At 31.7% G+C, this 18,058-nt stretch overlaps 2 protein-coding genes across 3 annotated transcripts in view; one reads left to right on the forward strand and one right to left on the reverse strand.

Moving 5' to 3' along the window:
• LOC129220379 (trafficking protein particle complex subunit 12-like) overlaps window positions 1-12,963 on the forward strand; it is a 33,251-nt gene extending 20,288 nt beyond the window's left edge. The window contains exons 11-15 of the mRNA XM_054854792.1: window positions 3,653-3,726; window positions 5,774-5,872; window positions 7,708-7,799; window positions 7,950-8,037; window positions 12,643-12,963. Of these exons, the coding sequence (XP_054710767.1) occupies window positions 3,653-3,726; window positions 5,774-5,872; window positions 7,708-7,799; window positions 7,950-8,037; window positions 12,643-12,900 (611 nt within the window). The 3' untranslated portion in view covers window positions 12,901-12,963. The remainder of the gene's footprint in view (window positions 1-3,652; window positions 3,727-5,773; window positions 5,873-7,707; window positions 7,800-7,949; window positions 8,038-12,642) is intronic.
• Window positions 12,964-13,008: 45 nt separating this feature from the next.
• The window catches only part of LOC129227160 (non-structural maintenance of chromosomes element 1 homolog), a 28,104-nt gene continuing 23,054 nt past the window's right edge, over window positions 13,009-18,058 (reverse strand). For both annotated transcript variants that reach the window (XM_054861719.1, XM_054861720.1), the window contains 2 exons: window positions 17,541-17,657; window positions 13,009-13,148 (listed from right to left, as the gene is read on the reverse strand). In XM_054861719.1, the coding sequence (XP_054717694.1) occupies window positions 13,038-13,148; window positions 17,541-17,657 (228 nt within the window). In that variant the 3' untranslated portion in view covers window positions 13,009-13,037. The remainder of the gene's footprint in view (window positions 13,149-17,540; window positions 17,658-18,058) is intronic.

Here is an 18,058-nt window from a genome sequence, read left to right on the forward strand (position 1 = left end):
GAAGGAACGCCGCAGCGTTTGCGTGTTTAAAAGTTAAATTTTCAGAAGTGACTTTTTTGCCGTTGTGGCGTTCATGATCGACTTTTCTTTTTATTTCCCCGACTTCAGTCCTACTGTTTTAACGAAACTAAAAAAAAATAGATACTGGCACATTCTGATGCAATTATATATTATTTGCCCGTCAATAAGAGGCTTTAAAATTAAAGTAAACGTCCGTCTGTTCAAGAAGTGCGGGAAAAGCCGAGTTTCTTATTTCCCAATTTTTTGTATGATTACAAGTGAAAGGGATGTATTTAAAAAGAAAGGCAATGTAAAACCTTAAAAGGAAGATAAGGAAGCGAAAAATGAAAAACTTGTACACTGTACATATTTTATTGATGTTAGTACAAAATAAAAGCGACAGATAACAGAAAGTCGCAAAAACGGACCACTTCAAAACTAATCGCGGGAAACTAACTTTTTTCGTACATAAATATGATTATTGTTCATTTTAAATCGTAAACATGATTATAAAATTTCATTTTCTTTCCTTGCAAAGAGTGTATTTGCAAAAAAAAAAAAAAAGAAAGAAAGAAAGCGGCAAAACCTGGATGGGCCAAACGTTCCCTAATTTTTGGAGAAAAATCGGAAATCAATTTAAATGCGAGATTCCGTTTTTATTTCTTCACATTTTTAAAAGTCGGGGGATAGAGCCACAAGCAAATTTTTTTCTTTTCTTTTTAATGGGTATTTTCTACTCTGATATACATTATCAATATCGAGGAGTTGCTCATCATTTTTATGTGCTGTGTTTATAGCAATATGGCATTTTTGAAAATTTAAAAATTTTTTGACTGACTCTTATTCTTTTCAGGGTGCGCAATTATACCGATGCGGCGTATCTACTGTAAGTTATTGTACTTAGTACGCCTGATCAAACGTAGGGGTGAGAAAGAGATATATGCAGGCATTTGATGCCAGGTGCTCCCCCCTCACTCTCAAATTCGTGAACAATTTCCGAATAAATATTTTTATTGTATGGTGAGGATTGAGAGAAACTACATGCCTTTCCTTTTATGCACAGAGAAACATTAGTAACTGATCTTTGTCTTTGATAAAAATGTTATGTTTACCATGCATGGATGTTTCCTTTTTTTTCGTGTCAAAAATTTTGGAATAAGAAGGAGGTAAAAATTATCAAACCAACAATACGTGAAATACACCGCAAGTTCAGTCAATTCCACTTCCTTAAGAGGTTTTCCACCTCCATCTTAGTCACTCCCATGCTGGGCTGATGAGTGCTAATAAGCATGAAAGTGCAGTCCTCGGCTTGAATTGACTGAGCTGGCGGTGTATTTCACATATTTCTGCCTTAGGCCTGGCTATAGGGCGGTAACTTACTGGACATCAAAATAATATTCGTTTTTATTGCTTGATTAAAATTAAAACTGGCCCGTCATTTTGATACCCCCCCTCCCGCCCCCGGAGGTGACTAGCGAAGGATGTATATTGAATGCAAATTTTATCTGAAAAGAACAAAAACCGCACAAACTTGTATAGTTAAGCATTAATTTTCCAAAGCCAGGGAGGGGAGAAATTGACCTTTCTGACTAACATAAATGACGAGCCTGAAACAAAAATGTATTTTGAATGCTAAAAATACATAACATAGTACAAACCCTTTAGTTGACTTATTTCGTTATTTATATAGTTTAATTAGTTTATTATAAATTTTATGTCCCCCATATTTAAGAACAAATTTATTTTAGTTCTGCATTTTCAGTCCTTTTTTTTTTTTTTCAAATTCAAACATCTGACATGCAAGAATGCATGTCAGCTGCTGATTATTTTTAACTAAAACTAATTTAATATTTGCTTTGCTTCTGTATCATAGTTTACGACAACAGGAGCTGAAAGTGCTAGTATTTTCAAATGATAAATGGATGTTCGAAGGAATGTTTTCCTTTTTGACAAAACAAATCTTTTAAAAAAAAATGGTTTTATTGCTCCAAAATAGTAGTTTTATTATTATTATTATTGTTTTTTTTTTTTTGCAATCGCTATATTGCATTTTATTCTTTCACACTTAAAAATTTTATTACTGTATTGTTGAAAGGTGTTTCTTTGTTTGGATTTTATTTTCATATTTTTGTAATTAATATCTGTTTCCACCAGTTTATTTTTCATACTAATGATTGTCAGTTGTCTTGACGTATGTGTAGTCTTATCTCTTCCTATTTTTTCCTACTTTTTTAAGTAAGTTTTTTCCTACTTTTTAAATTTTTGATTCCTTATTTCCTACTTTTCCCCCTCAAAAAACCACTTCGGAATCTGGTTTTAATTCATAGTAAACCGTAGAATTGAGTTACAGAAAAAAAAAGACAAAATCATCTTAAATAGTTGTGTAATCAGAAAATAACTCACCCGAATTCAAAAGGTTGCTCAGTTGGTGGCACCAGAAGAGGTTAGGACAACAAACTGAAAACAGCTGATATCACGGATAACACATAAATCAGTGTTGCCAAAACCATTTTACTGTTTCAATCAATTGGCGATGTCTGGGCACTCTGAAAAGTGATTCATGAAACCCTGAGACCACCAGGGGGTCGCCACTTGTAAAATTAAGCCCGCCAGAACGGTTCAAAAATTAAAACGGGTTTTTATTAAGTTACCCCGTCAGTCTAAAGTATAACCCCGGTTTACGGTATGCATTTTTTGGTTGCTTACAGACTTTCACTCATAAATCATACAGACATCATGAAAAAAGTCGATTATTTTAGGGGCAATTAAAAGGAAAATTTGTGGAAATTTTATGTACAAAAAAAAAAAATTGGGGAAGACGATACTGACGTGCTAAGCACAAAAGTCATATCTGCACTTTTTATCAAAATTGAGTTAATGTCGCGATATCGTCGCCTCAGAGCAACAGCAAGATATCTGAGTGTTATTTCTGGGATTAGATATCTTACTGTTGCTCTGAGGCGACAATATGGCTCTTTTCAAAATATTTTACCTATACACAATGTTTTATGTGATTTGTGAATGGGAAATATTTTTTAAAAGTTCCGAAAAAGTGGAATCTGAATCAAGTATATGGAGGAGTAAAAACTTTAAATAGCAGTTTCTGATTTTGAGCTCCGCTGCAGATACAACTTTTGTGCTTAGCACGGCAGAATACTTCCTTCTCTTTGTGCAAGAAAGTGCTTGTCCACAAGCCATCCAACTAGTGTGAAATTTTAATCTGGAAGAATTGTCCAGATAATCCGAGTTTTCACTAATCCGAGGTGCCTAAATTACCTCCTATTTTGAAGATGCTACTCCAACTAATGGATCTTTATGTAAATATAGAAATCACAATAAAACATCCTCTCTTCTGAAAAGTATTCTATTTCCAGTTACACAAAATATTTCTTTCTTGACGGATTGCAAATTTTAGGTTATTAAAAGATTTTGAGAATAACTCAATTGAATGAAGCTTAATAACTTGCTTTTTGTGTCACTCGCATAATAGCTCTAGAAATAGAGGGGTGAGGAAGTCCATGGAAATTGGAAATTAAGGAGATGAAACTTTTTTTTTTCCTGATTAAAAAAAAAGCATTCTTTGTTGATTTATGATGTATTAAAAACCAAATTTATTTTTTTAACCACATCTAATTTTATGTCTTTTTTCTAGCTTCATTAGACATTTGGTGCAATAGAGAGCAAAGGGTTTTGTATTCTATTTTGAATGGCGTTCTTGCACAGAAAGTAAGTAATGTTTGAAGCAGTGTGTTTTATAGGTTATCACTGGGTTAGGTTTGCCGAGACTATCGAGTTTCAGTAAGTTACCGCCCTATAGCCAGGACTAAGGCAGAAATACACGAAATGATGAGTGCTAATCGGGCCCCGGGCTGATGAGTGCTAATAAGCACGAAACTGCAGTCCTCGGCTGGAATGACTGAGCTGGCGGTGTATTTCATGTATTTCTGGGGCCTTAACCCTGGCTATAGGGCGGTAACTTACTGAATATACCTGCCTTTGCCTTCAAAATTCGAGTTGAACCGAACCATTGTTTCGGTCACTCGTCTGGTCAGTGCTAATTCTGTATTAGGTACCAGCTTGTTTGGCACTCTTGGCTTCCTTAAGAGGTTTTCCACCTCCAGCTCAGCCACTTCCTAAGCCGGGCTGATGAGTGCTAATAAGCACGAAACTGCAGTCCTCGGCTGGAATTGACTGAGCTGGCGGTGTATTTCATGCACTATCCAATTTGTTTCTCTAGATATTATCAAGAATTTGCAAAGTCATAATTGCTATTTCCAGGGTTGTTTGGTTTGAATCAAATGGGTTTTTTTTTTTCACATGTTTATTTTGTTTATTTATTTTTTCAACAAACAACCCTCTCCTCTCCATCTCCCCAAATGTGTTCATGAATTATTGGAAAACATATCCCATTCATGCTTTAGTTTTAGAGTTAAAGAATGTACTAAAAATTTTGCTTTTTTTTTAAAATCAATGCTACTTTTTTTATCTTTACTAATAATAAAGCTGAAAGTCTCTCTGTCTGGATCTCTGTGACGCGCATGGCGCCTAGACCGTTCGGCCGATTTTCATGAAATTTGGCACAAAGTTAGTTTGTAGCATGGGGGTGTGCACCTCGAAGCGATTTTTCAAAAATTCGATTTTCGTTCTTTTTCTATTCCAATTTTAAGAACATTTTCCCGAGAAAAATTATCATAAGATGGATGAGTAAATGACCAAGTTATCACAACGTGGAACCGTAACATGGGCAAGCCAATTGGCGATAAATTCGTCATCCATTATTTGTAAACATACAGGCGAACCAAAAGACCTTTTAATTTTCTACTACGAGCAAAGCAGTGCGGGCACCACTAGTTGGGTACATAAATTTACAAGGGAGAACAAAGGTTTTAAAAAATTACATGTAGCAAAAATTCAAGTAGGTCATTGCCTTTATCCCTTCTGGCTTTACCGTTTAAAATAGCCCAAAAAGCATATTTCAGCCCTACTTCATGTTGCTACTTAATTTGTTTTGATTACTTGAAATTTATAGAGATACATCATGTATCCAAAGCTCAAATTGAAAATGTCCTAAACACATTTCAACAATAAAGGATGTGGTAAAAGAAAATTTCCTCTCTCTCTCTCTCATTCTATGCTTTTAACAGCAAATCCTTAACATTTTATTAATTTACAAGTGGTACCTGCATGGCTTTGCCCGTAATAGAAAATTAAAAAGGTGTTTTGGTTCGCCTATATATTTACATATAATGTATGGTGAATTTTCTCGCCAATTGGCTTGGTTACGGTTCCACGTTATGATAATTTCGTAATTTACTCGTCCATCTTATGATAATTTTGTTCTTAAAATTGGAATAGAAAAAGAACCACATTGAATTTTCGAAAAATCGCTTCGAGGTGCACACCCCCATGCTACAAACTAACTTAGTGCCAAATTTCATGAAAATCGGCCGAACGGTCTAGGCGCTATGCACGTCACATAGATCCTGACAGACTTTCAGTTTTATTATTAGTAAAGATGGACACGCTGTAATCCCGTACAATCACAAGCAATTGTACCTAGATGATCTCTGTTTCCATGTATGATTTAAATCATATTTGTAACTTTGTTTTTTATTGTCGTTACTTTTATTTTCATTTAATCATTTTCTTAATCAATTATTTATTTTTATTTATTTATTTAGTTAACCTTTTTTTATGCATGAAAATAGCATTCTTAATTATAAGATGTGATTCATATGCCACTTTTCATTTATCACCTCTTATTTATTCGTAGGATTTTGTGTTGGCAGTTTCTGTTGCCAAAACTTTAATAGAAAAAAGTGAAAACAAAATTCCAGAACTTCACTCTGCGTTAGGAAGAATATACTTGCAGGTATGTTTAAAATATTTTTCTTTTTATTAGACTTAACAATGAAACCACTTGTAACTAAGCTGTGTTCTTGGTGGAAAAATAATATATTGTTGTGCAAAACCTTTTTTGTGGATCTGCACAAAATCTACATAGGCTCAAAAAACGTTATATCCGTGATTCATTGCATGAATTTATGGAGAACATGAACTCTAGTTCAATGTAATGCAAATAAATTTTGAATACTCAGCAAAATACTAGAGCTGTCACTCAGCAAAAATTTGTTATTTAAATATTGTTTCGGGAGATCTTCAATATTTAATTACATTTTATAGCAGTAGAGTCCATGTACCTCATTATAAATTCATACAGTGAAAACAAGGATCTAACATATTTGAGTCTTTCTAGGGTGTTTTGTACAACAATAGCAGGGGTGTTTGTGATTCGAAAATTTTGGGCTGAAAACACATTTTAAAACTGAAAAATTATCTTTAAACGAGCTGATGTGTGCATCACATGACTTCCTTTTACTCCAATTTAATGTCATTTCCCCATTACTGGCAATTTTAATGTGATTCAATTGTTTACTCTCTAAATATCACCAACAGTGGCCAGATTGACACCAGATTAAAAAAAAACCCACCAAATTTGTCGTCAAGTTGGCGACCAAAGACCTTTTCGACCCACTCGAAATTAACAATGATTTCCCCCAAAAAAGGGGCAAAAGACCCCCTTATAAACACCCGAATGCAACCAAAAGGGGAGGTGCACAACTAGACCCCACTAGGAGTCTACGTACCAAATTTCAACTTTCTAGGGCTTACCGTTTTTTAGTTATGCGACATACATCCGCACATACAGACGTCACGAGAAAACTCGTTGTAATTAACTCGGGGATCGTCAAAATGGATATTTCACGTGTCTATAGGTTCTTAGGCACTTATCCACATGTGATCAACTCGAAAAAAAAACTCAACATTCATTTGAGAGTGAGTAAAATGGAAATTAAGGTTGATTTTTGAGTGAAATTTTTTTCGCGAATACACTTCCTTTTTCGTAAAAGGAAGTAAAAAACCTTTAAAGATGTTTTTTTTAATGATTTTTGTATGCGTATTTGAAGAAATTTTGTGGCGAGGGGGGGGGGTGAGCTTCTTTATATCTTCCGAACATTTCACACTGTCTTCAGAAAATTTTACTTCAGTTCACTATCACCCCGAACAATTAATACAGCTGTTATCATGGAATTGCTCAAATTTAGCCAACGCTGTTGAAAACTGAAAACATAAATGACTGAACTGGGATGTGATGGAATCAAGGTTTTCTTTTCAAGTTTTATGTGGTCCAAAAATAAATGCTTTACTCTTACCACAATTTTGTAATACAGTGAAATTCCGTTACAACAAATAGCAATACAACAAAATTACCGTTTCCACAAACTACATTTTTAGTCCCTATATAACTATCATTACATTATTTGAATTCCGTTACAACAAACGAAATTTGCAGTCCCTTGAAGTTTGTTGTAACAGGATTTCACTGTAGCCCCTTTTCCTAGTCTTTCAAAAATACTTAGTACAAGAAAATAAATTGTGGTGTCTGAATCTAACAAAAATTTCATGCTGTTTACTTCTAAATATATCAAATATACATTTTACTTTTTAGAAATATTTGCAGTGCTGGTTTTTTTTTTTTTTTTTTTTTTTTCACAATTCAAATTTCACTTTAAACATGAAAAAATGATTTAATAAGTTTGTTATTAATTTAGCCAATATGAATAAATAAAATAACTTGATGTGATAAAAATGTTTAATCACATATTTTCTATAAATTCCGTTAAAAGAGTTTTAAATTTTATTTAGCTTGGAGATGTACAATATGCCCAAGACTGTTTCACTACAGCCACAACAATTTCTCAAGATCCACAGTTTGCAGTGGAAGACAATATTAATAAGTATGAATAAAGGTTAAATTTTATATGACTGATATAACAATTGCTGTTAAAAATTTCATATTTGCTAATTAGATACTGATACTTTAGCTCTGTTAAATTTCTGCTATGCCATGTATGAATGCATAATATTCTACTTTCCTTTGTATTTAGAGCGTTGTTAGCAGTAGCCCTTAATAATAGCGAAGAAGCCTATAAATATTATCAACATGCTTATGCATTGTGTCCAGATAATGCAATGGTGAGATTTGAAAATATATTTTTTTTACTTTATTTCATCACTTACTTTTCCGCAAAATCTTAACACAATGTTGTTTGAAAATTTTTTCACCCTGAACTAGATATTCTAACTGCGTACAAGGTCTTAATTTGTTACCGTTAAAGTATATAATGCAGTTATTTCATAGAATACCTAGTTATTCCATGAAATAACTGATCGTGCCCGTTAAAGTGTGTAATATGTTATTAATTTGACACTTTGACTAGTTATTCTATGAAATAACTGATCGTGCCCGTTAAAGTGTGTAATATGTTATTAATTTGACACTTTGACTAGTTATTCTATGAAATAACTGATCGTGCCCGTTAAAGTGTGTAATTTGTTATTAATTTGACACTTTGACTAGTTATTCTATGAAATAACTGATCGTGCCCGTTAAAGTGTGTAATATGTTATTAATTTGACACTTTGACTAGTTATTCTATGAAATAACTGATCGTGCCCGTTAAAGTGTGTAATATGTTATTAATTTGACACTTTGACTAGTTATTCTATGAAATAACTGATCGTGCCCGTTAAAGTGTGTAATATGTTATTAATTTGACACTTTGACTAGTTATTCTATGAAATAACTGATCGTGCCCGTTAAAGTGTGTAATATGTTATTAATTTGACACTTTAACTAGTTATTCTATGAAATAACTAGGTATTCTGTAAATTAACTAATAAGAGACAGTTAAAGTGTAAAATGAACAATTTATCTAAAATGAAATAACTATAGGTACTCTATAAATAAACTAATGATGGACAATTAAAATGAAAAAGAAGCAATTTATGTAATTTATGCAGCGTATAAATGGTATTTATGGAAATGTACCATAAAATCATTTGTTACATTAAGGATTACAAAAATGACACTTGGAATTACAAAGAACATTATTTCTAAAACAAAAACATTTTTTGTTGACACACTGGGTTTTACATGAACATTTTTTTGGGGTGGAAGGTAAATGTATTTGTCGTGCAAGATATATGATATAGATTATTTTACACTTTAACGGGCTGGTTAAGCCATGAAATATAAGGGAGTTTTACACTTTAATGGACACGATCAGTTATTCCATGAAATAAGTAGGTATTCTCTAAATAACGGATTTCATACTTTAACGGTAATATATATATATTTTTTTATGTATGAGAAAAAGAAGTGGAGTAGGAATTAAATTAAGTTTATCAAATATCATGCATGTTTCATGCAGAGTTTAATGTTTTAAATGAAATTCATGAGATAGATATTTTATGAAAATGGTTTTAAATACTGATAAAATTAATCGGCTAGAAGATAAGGGTGGTGCATCCACTATAATATTAAAATCTGTTCGCGTCCGTCTGTCTGTCTGTCTGAAGATCGATCTTCTCGAGAACCGCTGCGAATCGGGAGTCAAACGAGATACCGACCAATTCGAAATTTTCCAAAGAAAACAATAGGACCAATCTCATAATTGTACGACTTTGATTAGCGGAGATATTAATTAAAACGTTAATTAACATAACGTTATTCAGGACTTTTTATTTCTTTCCTGTTGCCATTTTGCATATGGGTGAGCAAATAAAATTCTAATAATTGTGTCAAAAGAGATTTTTTTGGCTGCTGTCCAAATCTTAAAACAACGTTTCCATCTAGAATTTCATTTTTAATTAGTTAAAAATTGGTTGCTCTATTCGGACATTTATCGTCTGTCCTTTCTTATTTTTTCACATTCAACGTTCTTAACTCTTTTCAGCATATGAAAAATGTTTCTTTAGTAATGTTTACTGATTGACGTGTAAGTTTATCATTCACCGGCCTCATATTTGGGTACATTTAGGATGTGCGACTAATTATGTTTATTTTGTTGGACTTTTTTCCGTCACATGGGTGAGTTTTCGAATTGTAGTAAATCTTTTTTTCCTTCCTGTTTCGATTTTTGCAATACAGTTTTTATCGTTAAAAGAACACGTTAAATTAAGAGTGTTTGGATTTCTTTAAGTGAAACAGAGTTGAACAAAAAAGATTGTTTTTAAGGATTTTAACTAAAGCTTAATTGGAATCTGATGGCTTGATATTAAATTAATGCTCATTGGTATTTAATAAGTCTTGGTGCTTCAGTTTCACGTAATCAACAAAAAAGTGTGTGTCATTTTATGTAAAAAGCCGATTGTAATTGTACATAAATATTTCAGATATATTCTATCAGATTTAATTCAGTTTAAAGTGAGCACATATTATAGTTGAGAATGCATATACTTACATCTTTTGTGCTAATTGAAAATACTCATAACTTGTATTATTGATAAATATGATTAACGTTAAAGAGGTTTTTGCCAAAAATATGCTCTACTGGTGTTTTGCAAACCTTGCATTACGCGTAATTATTTACTCCTTAGCGCTTTAGAAACTGATGTCAGAATAATACAAAAACATCAATTGAACAGCTCTTTCATTTTTTAAGTAGCCCGTGCAACGCCAGGCACGCAGGCTAGTTGGCAATATATTTATTGTTACGGAAAACTACAGATTTCGTGATTAGACGCATTCTACAGCTGCATAGAAACCTAAGTATTTTTAGGCATATTAGATCAAAGTTATGTTGAATTTAATTACTTGGCAATACTACATAGGGGCCATTCATTAATTACGTAAGGGTTCCGAGGGGGAGGGAGGTTAAAAAAATCTCTACATACTCTTACTTAGGGGGGGGGGGGGCAAACCCATTCTTCCATAATATTTTCCAAGTCGATATTTTATATTAGAAATTGCGCGGTCTAGTGGTTTAGCAGGGATCCTATTTCATTTGCGTCTGGAAGGTAAAAAAACGTATTAGGATGAGCTGTTTTTTATTTGTTTCACAAAGAATGAGTTAGTGTAAAATATAATGAAAGAATCACACTATGTATGGCACGTTTTATTTTTAATTAGTATTGCATCATACACAAAGAAATGGCGGAAAAACATTCAGTCTAGATTCTAGGAAATATTTCTTTACACAAAAAGGTTTAATTTTAAAAAAAAGTGACCTTAACAGCGATTCCAGTGATGTAAGATTCGTTACTTTTGAAAACCAAAGTGGAATCTTACGTAGGGGGAGGAAGGGTCAAAAATTGCCAAAATCATCCTTACGTAATTAATGAATAGCCCCATACCACATTGTTTTGTCTTTTCAAGTGTTTTTAAGTGAAACAAGCTGTTAATATTATAAGTTATATTAAATTGCAAAACATCCCTCCAAATCAATACTTTAGACCATTGAAATACAAAATAATCCACCAAACAAAAAATTAAAAAAAATTAATTTGAATTTCGACCTCTTGAATTTAAATTGTTTTTCACAATCACGAGTGTGTGTGTGTATGTGTGTGTAGGCATGTGTGTTTGTGTCTGTGTGCAGGTATGAGTGTGTGGGTAGTTGTGTGTATGAGTGTTTGTGTATGGTAGAGAATGTGTATGTGTGTAGGCATATATGTTTGTGTGCAGGCATGAGTGTGATGAGTGTGTGTAGGTGTCTGTATGTAGGTGTCTCTATGTATGTGTGTATGTATGAGTGTCTGTATGTGTTTGTGTGTAGGACATGGATGCAACCTGGAGACGGTTTTCGCAAGAGGAGCAGCATCGTGAGGAGCCGGTCGACGGTGGTGCTGCAGGGAAAATAAAATGATAGCACATCAAAACAGTCAAGTGAGAACAATAAGCAATCGTGATTGCTCAAAATTAATTCAAAAAGCCATGAATGAACATACATTAAGATTTCCTTTAAAATTTAAGCATGAATAGCAAATATGGGCAGAGAATGAATTGGCAATACACCTTCTATTTTTTACCAATTATTTAAAAAATATTTATATAAGTTGTGGTTGTTAGACTGTTGTCATTTGCATACCAAATTAGCTTGATCTTGGTATTAATAATTTAATCTATTAGTATGCTATTAAGGGGAGTCAGTATCTTAAATACTTTCAAAAATTTGATTTCTTGATTTTTATATGTTATGAAAATCCATTTCAATACCTTTTTAATGATACAAATTTCTTGATCGTGCTTATATTAGAAGTAAGTCAAAATAAGCTTTAAAAACTTTAAACGCATGTTGATAAGGTATGATTTTCTCCTTTAAATTGCAATATCTTGAAATGGTATTTTTGAAACTAAATGTTCCTTTCTCTAAGAAACTAAATTGTGTTAGGCTTTGAAATTTTTACCACGTTTTCAATATATCTAATTGCATATATATATGTATATATATATATACTGAAGTAAAATCTTTCTCATATTCCAAAAATATTTTTTTATAGAGCTGATTTTGTGTTACAAAATGGCATTTTCTGAAAAAAATACAGTGACTTACACATTAGAATTTTTTTAAAAAAAACTAAGCTTCCTTTCTGTAAAATGTTATTTCAGTATAGAGAAAACAGTCTACTTAAGGTACAGAAAAAATTTCATAAATGTATCTTAAAAAAATTTTCAGAAAAAGGTACATGAACCTGTGCAAATTAACATTGACTGTATAGGGGGTACTGACTCTCCTTGAGTAACTTATACATGTGTTGAATTTCTATTAAGTTGAAAACTGGTTTTGATTTTTGCAGCTAGCAAATAATATGGCCGTGTGTTTATTATACATGGGTCGTTTAAAGGAGTCCTTAACCCTGCTAGAAGAAACAATTTATTCAAATCCTGCATCCTGTTTGCACGATGGTATTCTCTTCAACACCTGCACCTTATATGAGTTGGAATCATCTCTGTGTACTCAGAAGAAGATATCCATGTTGGAATTAGTCTCCAAATACGCTGGCGATTCATTCAATGTATCCTGCTTGAAAATTCAATTGGTGTCAAAAGCGTGACCGACTTGATCGACACAATTATAAATTTTCAAATTTATTTTGTACATATCAATTTTTTGTTACAGTTATAAAGTTTTATTTTATATAAGATTTCTTAGCACTGTTAGTTTTTGTAAGGTGGACGAAATGTTTTTTATTCACTGCCAGTCAGCTTGGCATGTGGGGCAAATCTCTCGAGCTCTTTGTGAGAAAAAATTTCGTTTACAGTGGTGATGAATTTTTTTATCACATTGACCACAGGCATCTCCCTAGTAACAAACAAACAAATAATCAGTGAAAAGAATATTTAAAAAAAAAATTTTAAATGCATAAAAAAGATACACACGTCAATTGAATAACTCTTTCTTTTTAATATAAAATATTTTTCTCTTATACTACATTGTACAACAAAACATTATATTAATTTTTCCATTCACAGTAGAGTCTTGAAAATCAGAGTCCCAAAAGCCTGAGGTTTTGCTTAATTCGAGACGTTTGGTTGACAATTTTAGGGTATACTTTTTACAGATAAAAAAATACAAATATTTCAATCAAAATATTTTGCAATGTAAAACTTTCCTAACAACATATAATAAGGTAATAACATGATATTGAAAGGTTTATGTCAATAACAGTCGCCAAGAAATATTCATCGACTGTTAGAGATGGATTAAGAGATGCCTTGGAGAAAGTAAAAAGTTGGTTGATTCAAAAAATAACTTGAAATCAAAACATTGTTTTGCCTCAAAGAACGAACAAACATCTCTTTTAGAATATCCGATTGCAATTAAAAAGGAAAGTTCAAAACTTGTTGCTGTACAATTCGTACATACGAAATTTTCTCCTTCTATGACTAACGTTTTTGTATTATATGAGGTACCTATGCATGCTCACACATAGCAACATGTCACGACAAAACTCATCAAACTTGATTCGAGGACGATCAAAGGACATTTTTTGGTTTCCTGCAAATTTACACACAAGCACGTGCAGACATCAAGAAAAAAAACAATAAAAACTTGTTTAGGATTAACTAAAACATAAATTTATCTTGAAATTTGAGTGATAAATTTTTCGAGGAGACAATATTTCCTTTTCTTAGTGGAAGAAGGAAACAGCGCATGTCCTTATGTAGTCTATAGAATTTTTCGGATAATCCGAGTTTTCAGTAATCTGAGGTGGCGTGAGCTCCAATTACCTCAGATTTTTGAGACTCTACTGTATCTTAAAAAACATTGGTAGTTTTGTGGAATTATCAATTTGTACTTTATTTGTTTTTATTTTCAATAATTTAGCCTCCTAGCAAAAATTTTCATGTAGACGATAATTTGTAATCAATGCTAATTACATAGTCAAATATTTAATGAAAATTTCAACTCATTTTACTGTGCCATACGAACATTGTATGAATTAACATAATCTGAAAATATAAATAAATCAAAATTGACATTTTATTTCCAATTTGTTACCACTATCAAGTGTGAAATACGAAGAAAAGGCTAAAATCCTATTTTTTGGTCAAATATGACAGTAATCAATATTTTTCACTAAATAATATAAAAAGGTTTAAGTGGATAGATATGATTATGACAGGGATTTTTATGTATCTAAAAAAATTAATTACTTTGCATAAAAAGATAATTTTCTTTTTTGTACCTTTTTCAATCACAAATGCCCGCTGCTTAAGTGTACATTATTTTTGCATCCTTAAAATAATGATAAGTATATCTTTCAGCATACTCAGCAACAATGTCCAACAGCAGGAATAAGCATTTTAATTTTTTTTTAATCAAAAATCATCAATTTTTTTTTCAAAAAAATTACAAAAGTAGGTATTTAACCTTCAGCACCATAATGCCCAAAATCTGATAGCAGACTAAGATTTACTTATTTATTTTAAAGAATGTTTCTTTAATTTTACTAAACTGAAAATTGAGCAATTTTTAAAAATTAGACCAAGGAATTGAAATACTACTTGAAAAAGAATGAGAAGTTTCTCTCACATTGACAGCTATGTATTTATGTGAAATTTATAAATGATGCCTATTTGATTTGCCGATATTCATCAGTCCGTTTATGCTTTTGAAACGCCAATTCAGCAGTGCTCTCACCAAGTAGAGGCTATTGTACTGCCGTGGACAGGTTAACGGCAGTATCTGCAGAAATGAGTTCTCGAGATATTTGAAGAAAAGCGATCTGGATTCCATACTAACAATAGGGAAATGCTGGAATTAGACCTTTTTTTTTCACGCCTTTTTTCAGCAGAAACCAAATAAGCAAGCTTGTGCATTAAAGCTAAGGTACAACAGATGCCAAAAATGCAAAAAAAAAAAAAAAAAAAAAAAAAGAGCAGATGTGTGCATCACATGACTTCCTTTTACTTCAATTTAATGTCATTTCCCCATTATTGGCCTTTTTAATGTGATTCAATTGTTTGCTCTCTAAATATCACCAAGAGTGGCCAAAATAAAACCAAATTAAAAAACAAAAAATCGCCAAATTTGTCGCCAAGTTGGCAAAAAACTTGGCGACCAAAAGATTCCTGATATATCGCCAAGTGTCCAACAAATCATAACACCAATTGAGTTTACATCAAAATTAACAATGATTTCCCCCAAAAAGGGGCAAAAGACCCCTTTAGGAACATTCGAATGCAACCAAAAAGAAAGGTGCACAACTAGGCCCCACTAGGGGTCTATATACCAAATTTCAACTTTCTAGGACATACCGGTTTTGAGTTATGTGAGATACATACGCACATACATACGGAAGTCACGAGAAAATTCGTTGTAATTAACTCGGGGGGTCGTCAAAATGGATATTTAGGGTGTCTGTAGGTTCCTAGGCAAATATCCACATGTGGTCGGGTCGAAAAAAAAACTCAACATTCATTCGGGGGTGAGAAAAATGGAAATTGAGGCTGATTTTCGAGTGAAAATCTTTTTGCTAATACAATACTTCCTTTTTTGTAAAAGGAAGTAAAAATGAAAAATTTGCAGTTACTGCCCCTTACCTACCCACGACAGTGTGCAAGTTCACATTAAAATATCTTGACAACATCATATCACTTTTGTTTTACTTTCAAAAAAAAAAAATTTCAAAAATATTTTCATACCTGCAGGGGTAGAAGTAGTCCTATATATCCTATATTTTCAAAAAAAAAAGCATCAAAAGTGTCCTGTATTTCCTATATTTTTGCCAATTGTCCTATATTTCTTATATTCCCATAGAAAATGACTATTGAAAAGCCTTTAGGTTACTTGATTTTCACTTTATCTCACAAGTTGACAAAAGATATTTTCAAGACTGCTTAAAAACGAGATACATAAGTGTATTTATTTATTTTTTAATGTCTGCCGGTAAATGTCTGTATAAATTTTGTTATAAGTGTAGAGTATTTTTGACAAAATTTAAAAATTGTTTTAAGAGACAGCTTCAGTTATCCATATCTTATGACAAGCTCTCTAAACTTATGATAAAGCACTTTGTTAATAAATTTTCACTAACAACAAAATGTGGTGAAGATTCAGACATTATTTTAAAAAATCTGTTAAAATATTTAAATGTAGGAAATTATGCAAAAAAAAAGAGATTAATATTAAAATTTTTGAGGAATGAAGATTTGATGTATTTGGCAAAAGATAAAATGTAGAAAAATGTTAGGCAAAAGCTTTTCCAAAATATAAATAATCAATGATTGTAAATAGTTGTATTAAATGTAAATAGATTTCAGATTGTTTAAATTTATTTCAAAACATTTTTTGTACATAAGTAAACTTATTTTCTTATTACATTATTCTCTCAGGAACAGGAAACTCATTCTAAGTATCATTTTATATTTGGGTTTTTATACGGTATGCAGTATGATTCATTGAAATCATTGATAATAATTAGTGCAAAAATATTTAAAAAAAAATAAACTATGTATTGTTTATTTTTCACATCAAAATCATTCATAAAACATGTCCTATATTTGCCCTATATTTTTCGTGGAAAATGTCCTATATATTAGAAGTTGACCACTTCTACCCCTGTACCTGACAACAGTGGCGTAGCTAGACCCGACTTTCGGGGGGGGGGGGTTACTTCTTATATATATATATATATATATATATATATATATATATATATATGTATATATATATATATATATATATGTATATATATATATATATATATATATATATATATGTGTATATATATATATATATATATATATATATATATATATATATATATATATATATATAATCGCTTGGAATTTTTTCCTTTTCTTCTTTTTTTTTCTTTCTCTTCTCTCTTCTTTTTCTCTTTTTTTTTTTGAGACTAACTTTTCGGGGGGGGGGGGGTTGTCCCCAAACCCCCCCCCCCTTAGCTACGCCCCTGCCTGACAACTCTACTGGTTTTTCTGGGAGGTTCCTTCAGTTTGAGCATTTCTCTCGATTGTGTATGTAATGTAAGGAACTTGCACTTAGTTGTACTTTGGTGGATAGTAAAAAAGATCTATTTTTCTCTAACTAACAAATGAAAAATGTGATATTGCTGTGCGTCTCAATCATCTACAAGATTTTTTTCCAGATGTTGGCAGGGATATATTTTTCTTCAAACTTTTAAAATTACAACAATTAATAACTTAGAAATCAAACTAATACAACAATTACCTGGAAAACTACATTTTTGCATACAAAGCAGACTGTAATAATGTCACGGAAATGGGCCTTTAAAAAAATCTGCAGCTCAGCAATGGCTCTAGTACTGAGGAAAATACTGCCTCCATCCTTTAAAAACAAAAGAGTATGCATATTAAATTCATATAAATTTATAAAAATCTGTTAGCATTACTTTACTTTTAAATTTAATTACTGAGAAATTACACAATAAACCTGTGAATCATTAGCAATTAATTGTTTTTTATTAGCATTAAAAAATGGTGATAATCTAAATCTCCATTATCAGCAAAAATCAAATCGTCACTTTTATTTATTTATTTTTTTTTAAAGAATTTAGATCATCATGAACGAATTTTTAATGTTAACTAATAACTACATTCTTCAAACAGGATTCATGTATCAAAAGCTGGAAAATTCAGTTTCTTAATACTAAATTCATACTATGGCTTGAGCTATCTAATTCAAAAAAAAAAAAAAATGCATTAAAAATACAGTGGATAATCTAATAT

The sequence above is a fragment of the Uloborus diversus genome, chromosome 1 (assembly GCF_026930045.1).
Source record: "Uloborus diversus isolate 005 chromosome 1, Udiv.v.3.1, whole genome shotgun sequence".
NCBI classification, from domain to species: domain Eukaryota; kingdom Metazoa; phylum Arthropoda; class Arachnida; order Araneae; family Uloboridae; genus Uloborus; species Uloborus diversus.